This window comes from Leptonychotes weddellii, chromosome 10, assembly GCF_054177405.1.
Source record: "Leptonychotes weddellii isolate Sample4059 chromosome 10, ASM5417740v2, whole genome shotgun sequence".
Classification (NCBI taxonomy): Eukaryota; Metazoa; Chordata; class Mammalia; order Carnivora; family Phocidae; genus Leptonychotes; species Leptonychotes weddellii.
The window spans coordinates 12615229-12630238 of record NC_138378.1 but is presented as its reverse complement, the minus strand read 5'-3'; the positions used below and the strand labels follow the sequence as shown (position 1 = coordinate 12630238).

Sequence of the window (15010 nt, the reverse complement as noted above, 5' to 3'; positions counted from 1 at the left end):
TAAATAAATAAATTCTTAGAAAAAAAAAAAAGAAAGTGCATGTCTTCTGAAATCAGGGCTACCTGGGTTCAAATCCAAATTCATTCATTCACTTGTCTACTGAGTACCTCTATGTGTCAGACGCTGTCCTAGGCACAGGGAGGTGCTGTGGAGAACGAGCCATGCCCTTACACTGCCCACTGCTTACTTGGGAAGGCAGACAGTGAACAAATAATGACCATTTCAGATTGGGATGGATTCCATGAAGGAAATAACACAGGAGGCTGGTTTAGAGAGTGTTTGGTGGGGTAAGGAGGATAAGTATTCTTGAGAAGGGGTAATCAGAGAGGACTCCTCAGAAGAGGTGCTATTAGGGCTAAGACTTGAATGACCAGAAGGATCCAGCTGTGGAAGATCAGCAGCAAGAGCACCCCAGGCAGCAAAAACAGCAAGTGCAAAGGCCCTGAGGCAGGAAGAAGCTTGGTAGCCTTGAAGAACCAAAAGAAGGCCTGTTAGGCTAGATCACGGTGAGAGAAGAGTATGGAAGACTGAATCAAGCGTGTGTCGTAGGTTCTGAATTTGGTGCTCTGACATCCTGGGACCTTGATAACTCTGGAACATCAGCCCCTACCAGGGCTAGCTAATTCCTAGAGATAGTAAACAACTCAGGTGTTTTTCCAATGTAAACCAACCAATCCAGAGCCCACACCCCCAACCACCTCTTTTGTTGGGCTCTCTCACTCCAGGCCACGATCCATTCACCTGCCTCAATCACTGAGAGCCAGGTACCAGACAACTAGGGACAGCCTATATCCCAGAGCCCACAGAAATTATTTGTACCAGCCAGTCCTATGCCTGCTTACCCTGACCTGCCCATTCCTTAAATATATAATATACTGCCAGATAGTGATAAACCCATTACAAAAGGTAAGGCAGGGAAGAGAATGGAGTGTAAAGAATTTTTTTATTTCTTTGTTAGATAGGGTGGTCAGGGAAGGCCTTTGAGGAGGGTCGTCTTTAAGCAGAGATGAATGAAGTGAGAAAGCAAACCTTGCAGGTATCTGGGGAAACAGCAGTTCAGACAGAGGGGACAGCAAGTGCAAAGGCCCTGGGGTGAGAGCAATTTTGAGATATTTAAGAAAGAGGCAAGGTCAATGTGGGAGCAGAGGGAGCAAGGGGGCCAGAGCTCCTAGTAGTGATCAATAAATATTAGCTGTTCTTATTCTTTGTTGAGGGCCAACTGTGATCTGAACAGAAGCAAGGGAGCTTGACCTCTGATTTCCCTCACCCCTTATCTAGAAGTTAGGCTCAGAGATTAAATATCGCTAGATGAAACATGATGGCCGGAAGTCTGAGATGGGGGATCCATGGACAAAGACAGGGGGGTGAAGGTGCTCTCCCCACACCCTGCCACTCCTCACTGTGAGGCCTCAGGCAACTCACTTCCCTCTCTGGGCCTCAGTTCCCTCTTTGTGGAAGTGGAACTAGAATGAGCCCCAGGTTCTGAGACGCTGTGGCAGGGGCTATAATAGCAGCAGTTGACATTTATCGAGCGCGCACTACGAGCCTGCGCTTGGTGAAGTGCCTCAAGCATATGAATGCACTTCAGTACGATTAGACCCAATCTCCAGAGGAGTAAACTGAGGCTTAGGACTGACCATTTCAACGTAGCTCATTCCACCAAACACAAGCATCTCCCCTTCCCCACCCCCACAGGTAGCTTCAAAGATCCCTCCAGGAAAAAAAAAAATGTGTAAAGGATAGACTGCAAAAGAAACAAAATTTATGTGCATCTGAGATGTAGTTTTTGCAAATGGACCTATCCTTGATCACAAAATACTGCAAGGAAAGGTCTATGAATAAATCCATTTTATCAGATGGGGGACCATTTCAGAGAGCTTCATGAAGACACTGCAGATTCTTTCCTTCCTCTCACTCCTTTCAAAGCAAAATCTCAGTTTGATACTAACTTGTCTTTAACACCTTTCTTGAGCATTTGCCTCCCTATGCAACACAGAAAGGGCAGGTCTCGGGCCCTCGGCTTCAAGCGGGCAGCAGAGTGTAGCCAGAATCAGCCAACATTGGAAATTTGTTTATTGCTACTTTTCTTCTATTAGTCACTCATGATCCTGGTTTCCATACATGGTCTTGGTATTAAAATTTCTTTTTAAGTCATTCTATTTAAGTGTTTTGAAAAGGAGGGGAGGGTAGCAAGGCAGTAATGATGTAAAAAAGGGAGGGCATGAGAGGAATATAATTAAGTAAGTAATACTGAGCAGAGTAAGGGAATCTAGTAAAAATGTTGTGGGCAGCATTTGGATGATGGAAACTAAGTCAGACTCTAGTCCATTTTGGGGGTTCCCTGTCTGAGACCTTTGGGTTCAATGAGATGATACATGTTTAAAGCACTAGGAAGATACTCGATCCACAGGGCTGGATCTGTGGGGTTTTCTGGGAAGCCCCTGTTAAGGGAAGACTCAGAGTCTCCAAGAACCCTGGCCACCCTGTCTTCCAAAACCCAGGACCAAGAGAAGTGACCGACGTAATGTTTAGTAGCTGTGTGGCCCCACTTTACAGACAAGGAAAGTGAGATCCAAAGAAGAAAGGAGGTTGGTCCAGCAAATTAGGAAAGGGGGCCTTTCCTCAGGCAGACCCAGCACTGCATAGTTGGGCAGGTGGAGTGCAGGTTGGTTCAGTCTCCCTTTGCCAACTCAAGGCCCCTGTGCAACACGCTGTAGCAGTCCTGCCTAGAATATCCCAATTCCTCTTCTTCAAAGCCTCCTTAGAAAGAGTCACCTGCAAAGAGTACCCACTGCAAGAACTTATCTTGGCCACATGGTCAATCTGGTTACATTTGCTTTCAGTGGGTGTGGGTACAAGGCAGGAAAGGGGGCAAGACTTGCCTGCAAACACATGGAGCTAGTGCTCACTTGCAAGTGCTTTAACAGTCTCATCTATCCCTACCAGCTGTCCAAGGCCAGTCCCCCAACTTCCATCTCCCAGGATGGCCATTCTTGGAAAACTTTGAGGTGATCCCTCCAGCAGCATCCTGATTTCCTGTGTCTCCAGCACTCTTGTGGCAAGAGCTGAAATCTCCAGTGGCACTGGAGAATTCTCCGGAGAACTCCAGAGAATTGCAATCACTGCATTCCAGAAGTACGTCCCACTCCTTTTCATCTCTGCTGATAGTGTTCTGTTCCAAGCTAGGAGGACATAATGTAAGAATTGTTCCCCCCCTCCACTTCTATCTGCTCTTTGGATTAACCCCGACCTCCCCGCAGACCAGCTCACCAGTCGCCAGGGGACAGGTGCACGAGGGCCAACCCTGTCGACCACACAGACTCCTAGAACATCAGAGCAGTGGTGACCTGGAGACCTCATCAAGCTGGAAAGCCAGGACCCAGTGAGGGGCAAATGGCAAATGCCTAGGCAGCTCCATTGTTTTTCCTGATCTGATACCTCCAAAGTTTTGGGGAACCCATACGTACAATATAACTTCCACTGGGGGTTCCAGAATTTCTGTATGAAAGAGGCTTAGAAGTGGCAATCTGAGATTGGGGGTGGGAGTGGACACTAAGGCTACATGCCTTGAAGCTACATTTGCACAGCAAACATAAAGTTTTTGTTAGCCCACCGGCCTTTGTTTGGGGAGGTTATCACAGGGTTGATACTGGTTAAGATTACCACAGAAATTGTCTGGAAGCTTTGTTAGCATAGCACACCCACTCTTTGCTTTAAATGTATGTCCCAGATCAATAAAAACAGCAATGTTCTCTGTTCAATGTTCTCTAAGAATGCTGTGATTCACATTGTACATCAGATTGAGAAACATATCCATTATTAATATCCAAGAATAAAATAATAATAAGTGCATATATATACATATATATATATATATATATATATAAAATATGGGGTGAGGCTTTGAGTATGCTGATAGAGATTTCTGAGGGAGGCTAAGATCCCCCAAGAAGCCAGACCTGCCTCCTGGGAGGAGGCCCACACTTATCAGCCCCTTAAATGAGGCAGGGCCACACAAAGGGTCCCCACCATGATCTGAAGGGAACCACGAGAGGTTCTTATCTAATTATAACTGAGGAAAGAGTATCAAGTGTGATGATTCAAAGTACAATCCCTGCATTCTGGCTCTGTACCGGCTATGTGACCCTGGGCAAGTCACCTAACCTCACTGATGTCCATTTCCTCGCCTGGTCGGTAGGGAGGTTCATAACAGCTGTCTCCCTGGTTCTGTGCACATTACACAGCATGATGCCTGAGAGGCTCGTCACATGGTACTTGGCACATAGTAAGAGTTAAGCATTCAGTACAACCCCTTACTCATCAGGCTTACCACCATTGCAGAAAGCTAGAGGCACGTTACCGGGGCACCTTGGGGTTCTCATGCAAGTGGATTCACAGTAAAGCTAATGAAACTTAAGCTTCAGAGCCCCTCCCTGAACTGAATTTTCCACTTGAAACCTGTGTACTTTTTCTTAAAAAGCACCCCTCAAATACTATATGCTTCAGGCCCCATAACACTTGGATCTGGCCCTGGGTTCACAGCTCTTGCTAGAGGGCTGAGCAGAGAGAAGCTTGCAGAAACCCCTGCTGAGGAGAGAGACACTGTGTGTTCTGTCTTTTCTTCCCTGGGGCTCCACCAGTGACCTCACAGACCCATCCATCCTTCCACCGGTGATGCTCCACAAAGTGAGGCCACTTCCTCGCTCAACCCTTCACCTCAATTCTCAGACGCCAGCACCATGATAGCCCCACTTTACAGACAAGGAAAGTGAGACCCAAAGAAGAAAGGAGGTTGGTCCAAGGTCTTGAGGTCAGCACTCGGCCAGGAATGGGATGGTTTTGAAAAGTGACCTAATCCTTATTCTGGCATTTGTTGTTTCTCTCTTCAATGTCAAAAAAGTCTAAGAGCTTGGATCATTCCACACCAGAAAACTTGTTTGTACGTTAGTCCTGGGTCTCTTTGGCACCAGCTGGTATCACCTTCTTACTCCCTGTGCCCAAGGAGGGCCCCTTCCTCCAGGCAGCCCTCTCTGAATACCTCTCCCAGCTGCTCTGGTCTCTGCTGGTGGGTGCTGGGTAATGTACCACTAAATTACACCGTACTCTCTCTGCTTTTCTTTTTTTATGAACATTGAATATCGCATTGAGAGGTAGGAAAGCAACTTCTGGAGGTAGAAGCCTTGTCCTATGCCCTCCCATTATGACCCAGATGGGCTGGGCACCCGTGAGGGACCCAACAGGGACCCGTAACACCATCTTCTCCCAGCCCCCACTGGTGTTGACTTTCATCATGACATTCCTGACCTCAATCTGCAGCCTTTGGTCCAGGGATTTACTTTCTGTGAGAGTGTAGAAACAGCTCAGTTCTGGATTCTGACAAGCCAGGGGCTGGATCCCCACTCAGCTACTTGCTGTGTGTCTGGGCAAGGCACTTCATCTCTCTGAGCCTCACTTTTCTTCTCTGGAAAATGAGATAAATACCACCCCCTCCCCCCTCCAACCCCCGGGCACGGAAAGGATTCAATAAAATGATGCCCACAGGGCAGAGCTTCACTTCCTGGCTCCTGGTGAGGGTTCCTCAAACCTTGGCTGTTCCCATCAGGGAAGGGGCCTGGAATAAAACCTGCCAGGGTGTCGCAGGCACTTCTGTGTACCGGGCTCAGTTCTAAACCACTTACATCTACTGCCTCATTTAACATTTACAACAGCCCTATGGGTTGATAGTCTCGGTTCCTCCCTTTTCACATTTGAGTGAAATGAAGTTCAGAGAAGTTCTGTGACTTGCCCCCGGTCCTACAGCTTGGCATGCATTGCGTGTTCATTGCGACGGTCAAGTGAAAGGTTGCTCGCAGCGCCCAGCGCATAGCTAGAGCTCCTGGAAGAGGATAAAATCACTCCTGGAGAAGTGAGAACATCCCGGGCTCCGAGGCGCCGCTGGGGAAGGGTTAGAGGGGGGCAGGGTACAGGGGAGAGGGTCGAGGGTCGAGGGGGGTCCGGGACCGCAGCGGCCTCCCGCCTCGGAGGCGGGGGGACCAGAGGGGCCTGCCCGCGGCGCGGCCCCCCGGGTGGGCGGAGCGGGGGCGCCCCGGAGGAGGAGGCGTTACCTTGGGCGGGAGGGCGAAGACCACCGGCAGCAGCGCGAGTGGCGCCAACAGCAGCACCAGCAGCCGCCGCGCGCTCCACACCTTCTTGGCCACTGTCGCCAGCGCTGCCATCTGCACGATCGCCCGGCGGAGCGGGCCGGCCCGGGACTGCCGGTGCCTGGCCCCCCGCGCCGGCTTAAAGCCTGGGGGAGGGTCCGGGGAGGGGACTGCGCTCGGGGACCCGCCCTCGCCCCGCTCGTCCCGGAGGAGAAGGGTGGTGCCTGCGCCCCGGGACTGGGGGGGCCGGCGGGCGGCGGGAGAGGGCCGGGAACGTTAGGCACAAGAACAAGGAACGGACTCCAGCCCTCAAGGCAGCGTGGCCTCGGGTTACACCGGCGGCCACCGGCCGCACCTTTCCTCGCCGCTCTGGACTGCCCGTGGAAGGGCGGCAATGACAATGTGAGGATTAAAGCGCTTGTTAGTATCGCCTGGGTTTGAGTCCTGGCTTGCACGTTCCAGCTGCGCGGTCGTGAGCGACGGCCTTGGAGCCTCAGTTTACTCATCCACAAAGTGGAGGTGACGCTAATGGTCTCTGCCAGACAAGGGGTGGGGTGGGCAGTTTAAATGGGAGGATGCACTTATGCTCAGCACAGCGCCTGGCACGGAGCAAGCGCTCACTGGGAGTGGCCACTGCTGTTAATTTTGTTCTTACTTCCTTCCAGGGTGGGTGAGTCACCTGCAGGTAGGAGCCTGGAGGCATCTTTTCCTTCCTCCTGGGTAAATGCCCAGGAGTACAGTTGCTGAGTGATAGGGTAGTTGCATCCTTAGTTTTTAAAGAAACTGCCAAACTGTTCTCCAGAGTGTTTGTACCATTTTACATTTCCATCAGCAACGAATAAGTGATCCAGTTTTTCCACATCTTTGCCAGCATTTGGTGTTGTCCCTATTTTTGATTTTAGCCATTCTGATAGACGTGTGGCAGTATCTCACTGTGACTTTAATATTTTCCTGGTGACTGATGCTGTCCAACGTTTTTTCATGTGCTTATTTGCCATCTGCATATCCTCTTCGGGGAATCATCTTTTCCTGCTGTTTGCTTGCTTTCTAATTGGACTGTTTGTTTTATGCTGTTGAGTTTTGAGAGCGATTTATATATTCTAGATACAATATATGGATTGCAAGTATTTTCCCCCAGGCTATAGCTTGTCTTTTCATCCTTTCAACAAAACCTTTCACAGAGCAAACATGGTAAGGGGTGGCGGGAGATAAGGATCCTTACTAGCCTGGGAGGACAAAAGTCCCAGCCCCCTCCTCTACTTCTGCTGATACCACCCTGGGAAGGAAGCTGGGACAAACTGTGACAGCCTGGAGGTTGGAAGTCAAGCCTCCTCACTCAGCCTATGCTGGTGGGGCGAGGTCACAGTTTTTTCGGTGGTGTTCAGCTGGAGTAGAGAAGGCTTGTCTGAAAATGGTCTCGCTAGGCTGATCTTTCCTCGTGCTTTGCCTATAGCATACAAGCTTTTGTTGAGGCTTTCTGGAAGCTCCTGTTGGCATTTCCGGGTTGCCTGCTTCTTCCAAGTCTAAGATACAGTAGGCAAAAAGAAAACCCAATAGGGGCGCCTGGGTGGCTCAGTTGGTTAAGCGACTGCCTTCGGCTCAGGTCATGATCCTGGAGTCCCGGGATCGAGTCCCGCATCGGGCTCCCTGCTCGGCGGGGAGTCTGCTTCTCCCTCTGACCCTCCTCCCTCTCATGCTCTCTGTCTCTCATTCTCTCTGTCTCAAATAAATAAATAAAATCTTTAAAAAAAGAAAACCCAATAGACTTATCACCAGGTTGTTCCTTGGGTCCCAAGTCACTGCCTTCATCTCTCCATTTTTCTAGAGTCTTCTTGTTTGTTTTATGTGTATTGTACAGGATTTTCAGTTGTACTCAGCAGGAAGTATAGAGAAAATTATGTCTACTCCATCTTCCCAGAGGTGGAAGCCCCTCTGTTCTTATTTTATTGTTTCCCATGTGGGTCAGGCTGCCATGATTCCCGTAAACCCCTAGGGCAAGTTATTTCCCAATGGAACCTTTGCAAGCTGTGATGAAACTTTCTCCAGTGTCCTTTCAAATTGGGCACCTGACCTTGAGCCAGCCCAATAGCCGGCTTCATCAAAGGTTCCCACCAGGTTAGTGGCAGACGACCTCGGATGAAGGGTGAGGCCCTGCAGGGAGCACTTTGGACATTCGAAGCCTGGGTGTGGGAGGATAGTTTTCCAAACCGGAGAATCTATTCCCGGGGATTTGGGCCAGCTGACATCATAGAAACTGTGGCCCACTCCCCAAAGCCTGAGCGGAGGCAGTTGGGACCAGGGCATATTGCACCCAGGGCCCCTGGGCTGGCTTCCTTGTTCTGGAAGGAGCTAAGAGATTAAGAGGCCAGTATTTAGTATTAGAGCAGAAGTTTCAATCTGGTGGCTCAAATGGAATAATAATAATAATAAGTAGCAAGCACATATACTGCACTCACAGCGTGGGAGGCACTGCGTTCAGCACTTTTCATGTTTTAACTCATTTAATCCTTATAATAATCTGTTTGCATTACCTTTCTGAGTCTGTCACCCTGCATTAGACAAAGCTACATTCCAATTCCAGCTTGACTTCTTGTGCAACCCTAGACGAGAGCTTGAACTCCAATGGGCCTGTTTCCTTATCTGAAATGGACACAAGAAGACTATATAGCTCACAGGGATGTTGGAAGAATTAATGAGCAAGGCTGGAGCACAGTACTTGCCCATAGTAAGTGTTCAACAATTGACAACAATTATGATCATTCTGCTTGTGGCCGATTTTATTTTCCCAGGATGGCACCAATGTCTATCTTCCATCCTGTGTGGGCTTCCCATAAGCCCATCTTAAACGTGATTGACACTCTTCCCACTGAGAGTCAGGGGTCGCTGTTCCTGCCTCTTGAAAGTGGGTGGGAGCTTGTGCCATGCCAACCAGTAGAACATGGCAGGACTGATGCTCTGGGATCTCCAGGGCTCAGCCATAAAGAGGGTACAGCTTCTGCTTGGGTCCCTCACTCTTGGGACTCCCATCCTTGAAACCCAGCCACCATATTTGAATTTCAGACTAAACCAGGGACAAAAACCACAGAGAGAAAGCAAGGCTTCTAACGAGCCGCCAGCAACAACTAACCAGCTTATGAGCAAATGAGCCTTCAGATGATTCCAGCCCCTAGCCTTTGAGTCTTTCAGCTGATGTCCTAGACATGGTAGAACAGAAACCAGACACGCCCATGCTGCCCTGTCCAAATGTCTGACCCACATGATCATGGGCATAACAAATAGTTGTTTTATGTCATTAAGCTTTGGAGCAATTTGTTACATAACAATAGATAACTATTACTACCGCTATTACTTTTCTCACCCAGAAGTGAACACATGGGGGCAGAATGACAGAAGAAGGAGGCAAACTCATAGAGGAAGTTGGTGGCGGAGATCAGCCAGGATTTGCATGGGCTGAATCCTCTAGGAAGAGCTCCTTATAGGAAGGAGAGTCCACACAACATCCCTAGTTGTATGACTTGGACCTTTGCACCCTACAAGAGGAGTGGTGGCTCCCAGGCTGGACCCACTAACTCCCTTTCTTTGTTTCTTCCCCCTTTACACTGAGAAAGAAGTAGGATGTGGGAGGGAATTTTTTTTTTTTTTTAAGATTTTATTTATCTGACAGAAAGACAGCGAGAGAGGGAACACAAGCAGGGGGAGTGGGAGGGAGAAGCAGGCTTCCTGCAGAGCAGGGAGCCCAGTGTGGGGCTCGATCCCAGGACCCTGGGATCACGACCTGAGCTGAAGGCAGACGCTCAACGACTGAGCCACCCAGGCACCCCATGGGAGGGAATTCTTAAAGAACTTCCACAGTTGATGGATGGTTTGACTCCCATTTATTTTCATCCCCTACGAGGCTTGTCCATTAGACAGATGATGAAACTGCAGCTCAGAGAGGTTAAGACATTTGCCTAAGGTCACATAGCTAGTGCACGATAGAGCTGAAATTCCAGTGATACACACTACCCCTCCCCCTCCCCATTTTTAGAATTATTATTTTTTTAAAGATTTTATTTATTTATTTTAGAGAGAGAGAGAGCAGGGTGAGAGGCAGAGCGGAAGGGAGAGAGACCCTCAAGCAGACTCTGTGCCGAGTGTGGAGCTTGACGCAGGGCTCCATCTCATGACCCTGAGGTCATGACCTGAGCCAAAACCAAGAGTTGGATGCTTAACTGACTGCACCACCCAGGCACCCCTCCCCATTTTTAATAGCAAAATATTTGTAAAATTTATGTAAAGTGTGCATACATATTGATTATAGTCACCAGCCCAGGTTTTTTTTTCCTAAAGATTTTATTTATTTATTTGAGACAGAGCAAGAGAAAGAGAGCACGAGTGGGCAGAGGGACAGAGGGAGAGGGAGAAGCAGACTCCCCGCTGAGCAGGGAGCCCCACGTGGGGCTCGATCCTGGGACCCTGGGATCATGACCTGAGCTGAAGGCAGATGCTTAACTGACTGAGCCACCCAGGCACCCCTACCAGCCCAGGTTTAAGCTCTGCTGAGCACTTACATGCATGACTAAGCCATGCCTAGTTCTTTGACTCTATGTCTTACCTGCCTTCCCCTCGATAGCTGCATCCCTCCCTCTTTGTGACCTTCTTTCTGCTCCCTGCATGCCGACTTCTTGGCATGGACTCCTCCCTCTGCCTGGATGTCCCTCCCCCACACCCCACCCACCCTCCCATCTCAATGGCTGCTTTTTCTCTCACTCAAGTCTCGACTCAAACATCACCTCTTTCAAGGGGCCCTCCCAACTACCTAATCTCCTGGAACATAACCTTCCTCAACTCTGCATCACGCACTCTGTATAAAATCCCCCAAGTGCTTTCCCTCACAGCCTGAGTCATTGTTTGAAGTGATTCCCCACTAGATTAAACATTAAACTCCATGAGAACAAGAAGTCCAAATTATTTCCTGCCAAACTCCCAGTGCCTGGAACTGTACCTGGAACATAGCAGAGGTCCAGTAAGCCCTGAAAAATTGAACATGCCTTAAATCATTGTACTTTATTATATTTTTATTATATTATTATTATATTATATATTATATAATATATATTACTTATTATTATTTATTATTCTCATTATGAACATCAATCAAAATCATATCATTAATTCACAAGTATTAATTGAGCACCTACTATAGACCTGGTATCATTCTGGGTGCTGGGGCTTTGGCAGTGACCAAACAAGACAAAAGCCTCTGGTCTCATAGGGCTTTCATTTTGTTAGCTCTATAATAAGATAAATGAGTGGAATACATCACGTATCCCATAGTGCTTAGTGCTATGAAGAAAAATAAAGCCGGGGGAGGGGAGAGTGCACAGGGAGTATTGGCACCAGCTTTCCATCCCCCTGCACAGAAGGGGGGACTCAGTGCCTCCCCTCCTGCCCGCCCCCCCCAGGCTGAGCCCTGTACCACTGTCAGCATCTTTCAGTGTGACATTTGGTCAGGCCTCTACAGCTCCAAGAACAATATTGGCTTTGAAGCCAGTCCCAGCAGGTGGGCCTCAGGCTGGGGTTGGGATTAGTTACCCCTTTCGGTCCCCTGGCTGGGTTCTAGCTACTCAGCCTTGCAGGGCCTTTCCTCTCTATGGGGGAGGGGGAGGCCCAGAGTCCCGTGTCATCTCCCCCCTCCCCCCACCCCGTACCTGGGGTTGCATCTAACTCTGGGTTCTGGGCCATCCCCTAACCTTCTGTATCCCAGGCAGGAGAGTAAAGGTTTACAAACATGAGGAGGCCTTTGATCGGTACCAAACCCCCAGGGTTCTGAATGTTTTTTGTTCCAAGCTGCAGGCCAGGACCATACTCCGCTTTGCCTCCAGCAGGGAAGACTGTGGCGTGTGTGTGTGTGTGTGTGTGTGTGTGTGCGCATGTGTGTGTGTTTGGGGGTAGTGGGGGAAGGCTCATGTGGCTCCATGATTTTCTTCCCCACAGCAGGCTGTTGCTTGCATGAGGGAATTCAATTCAGCAAATGTTTACAGAGCACCTGCTACCTTCCAGGCACCATTCTAGACAGGGACCAGTCCGACCTTCCCTGAGATGAAGCCATTATCACCTAATAAATACCTGGACAAACGGAGGCTCTGTCCAAAAGAAATAAAGAGGGTGGCTTTGGGTAGGCAACAGACAGTGCCTGGCACAATCTCTATCATTTATAAGCTGATGACTGGGCATCGCTTAGCATCTCTGAGACTCAGCTTCCTCATCCATAAAATGGGTACAGTCAGTAACCACTGTTTCTGCCCTCTTAGCATCTATCCCCTGTCCGCAGGAACACCTTGATTTTCCTTAGGGCAGTGATTCTTAGAACAGCATCACTCGGAACTTCTTAGAAATGCAAATGCTCAGCTCAGGCCCAGACCTTTGGATTCAGAAACACTGGGGTTGGGGCGGGCAATGTGGGGAAGAGCACCTGGGTATCTTTGGCTTCTAAGTGGAGCAAATGATGCTTTATTATAATTGCTTGTTTGTTGGTTCTAAAAATAGTATTAACAGGTTCTATAATAGTAATAACAATTGCTAGTTGTTACGATGCGCCAGGCACTGTGGTGGCACTCTACATGCGTTATTTCGCTGATGCTCCTGCTGGGCATTGATGTGCAGCCCAGGGCCCCTCCAAGGCAAGCCTGATGGCCCCAAATGCAGAACGTGTGGTCAGCAGGCGGCCACCTGCTGCCAGCCCTTCAGGGATGGTGTTCCCGCAGAGAAGAGCCTCTCGACGCTCCTGTCCTGCCAGGGGTAGCCCGCCAATGACTGTGATGGGAGATTATGAGGGCCTGTTCATCTCACCCCAACTTGGGACATCTCTGCAGGGACCCTGTAGGCAAAGAGCTCCCCATGGGGTCGGATGAGGCTGTTGTTGGGTCTGCTTCCCGATCCCACTTCTCTCCCTGCCCTCCCCTGCCTTCTTCCCTTCTGTGGAGGATGACCCCCGAGGGCACGCCTTAGTAAACATCCTACAGGCTACACTGCATCTCAGTCAGCTTCCTGGGATTCCGACCCATGACAACACTCACAGCAGCTCCACGGGGTAGAATCATCGCAGGTCCTTCTTACAGATGAGGACACTGAGGCGCAGAGAGGTGCGGTGTGGGGTCCCTCATCATGCAGCTGGTAAGCAAGGAGACATGGGATGGGAAGCCATGGAGTTTCTGATTAGAGAAGTGGCATAAACCGGCTTTACAAGGGTGCCTCTGGCTGCTGAGTGAGGAAGAATATGAGGGGCAGGGCAGAAGCAGGGGGAGCAGTGGGGAGATCACTGATTCTAACAGTGCCAGGGGAGGGAAAGGCGCTTGGGGGGAGGGGAGCTGAGCTTCCTCATCACTGCAGCTTCTTCAGGATCCAGCACAGAGCTGGACTCAGCCAAGGTGCTCAATAAATAGTCAGTGAATGAATGAGTGAAGAAGTGAGAGAATGGATGACAAAATTAAGGCAGGAGGGAACCAGACACCCCCACGCAGCCTGAGTGATTAGCACGGGGCCTGCCGTATAGGGATGCCAGCTAAGGTGCTGAGTGGATAAATGAGCCAAGTTCTGGGTAGGGAGAGAAGAGGAAAAGAGTGAAGGAGAGGAAGGAGAAGGAGGGAGAGGGAGGGAAGGGAGAGAGAGGAGAGAAAGGAGGGACAGAGGAGGGAGGGGACAAGCAGGAGGGAGGGAGGAGGATGGAAGGGGAGGGAAGCTTCTTCCCACCCACAGTGATGGTAACTGGCGACCTCTGCTGGCAAACAGAGCCACTCCTCTGGGCTCGAGAAATGGCAATTCGGTCCTTTGGAGGGGCAGCACCCTGAATTCAGGACACAGGCGGAAAGTCCCAGTGCCCTTGTCAGCTGGTCTCACAGCCAGGGGTTCTGGCGGCCAGAGGCAGCCAGGTTAGGACCAGGATGAGGTGAGTGAGGCTCTCACTAGGGCACACATTTAAGAGGGCACCTAAAAACTCAAGTCATCAAGACAAATATTTTAATGTAATATTTAAAAAAAACACCTTGGTTAACTATGGCCCGCAAGCTGGCTACCTGGTTTTGTAAATAAATTGTACTGGAGTCAGGATCAGGATCGGGGTTGGCTTTCTCGGTCACAGCAGAGATGATACACACATCCCTTCGCTGGTGGTGTTCCCAGATCCTCGTGACCAGCAAAAACATGCCTGCCTGTGCAGGGCACTCACTATGCCCACCTGGGGTAACTCCATTCCGTGGCCCATGGGCCAGCCACAGGAGCTCTTTTGAATGTTCTAGAAGATGTGGGCATTGTGTCCTTTGCAGTGTTGGACATATCTCAGTGTCACACCACATTTCCCTGGCTCTGCCACTCCCTAGCTGTGTGACCTGGGGCAAGGCTCCTCTGTAAAATAGGTTAATGCACGCAGAGAACTCAGTAACTGCTCAATAGTGAACTGCTAGGGTTAAAAATGCGGGTTTGAATCCCAGCTCTGTCAAGTATGTGACCCTAGGACATGATATTTTGCATTGCTGAGCACCTTCCCTCATCTGTAAAATGAGGTTTATAATCCAACCGGGAAGGTCCCAGTTGGAATTCACTAGCACGGCTGCTAGTGACATTGGCTCACGGCTGCAAAGTGCTGGCTGTCCCCACGAGGACTTGGAGGAATCTGGAATTGCAGAGGGTTGCTTAGCCCTTTGTGAGATGCTGAACCAGGGACGGAATCCACTGCTCGCCTCAGAATGTTTGATAATGCCTTATTTCCCATCGCGGCCCCGGGATGAGTACACAGACGGTCCGGACCGTTCTCCAGTAGCCCCCTCTCCCTCGAAGCTTGCAAAGATCACTTTAACTCGTCTACTGCTCCTGCCTCCACGGCCAATGGCCAC

General features: G+C 49.8%; 1 protein-coding gene across 6 annotated transcripts in view; it reads right to left on the bottom strand.

Moving 5' to 3' along the window:
- SLC13A3 (solute carrier family 13 member 3) overlaps positions 1–15010 on the bottom strand; it is a 78847-nt gene that overhangs the window by 62474 nt on the left and 1363 nt on the right. For 2 of the 6 annotated variants that reach the window (XM_081832641.1, XM_081832643.1), the window contains exon 1: positions 6105–6263. The exons of 1 other annotated variant lie outside the window; for it this stretch is intronic. In XM_081832641.1, the coding sequence (XP_081688767.1) occupies positions 6105–6215 (111 nt within the window). In that variant the 5' untranslated portion in view covers positions 6216–6263. Of the gene's footprint in view, positions 1–6104; positions 6264–15010 lie in introns of those variants that run through there. 3 more of the 6 variants (XM_081832639.1, XM_081832642.1, XM_081832638.1) reach the window with 2 other exon arrangements.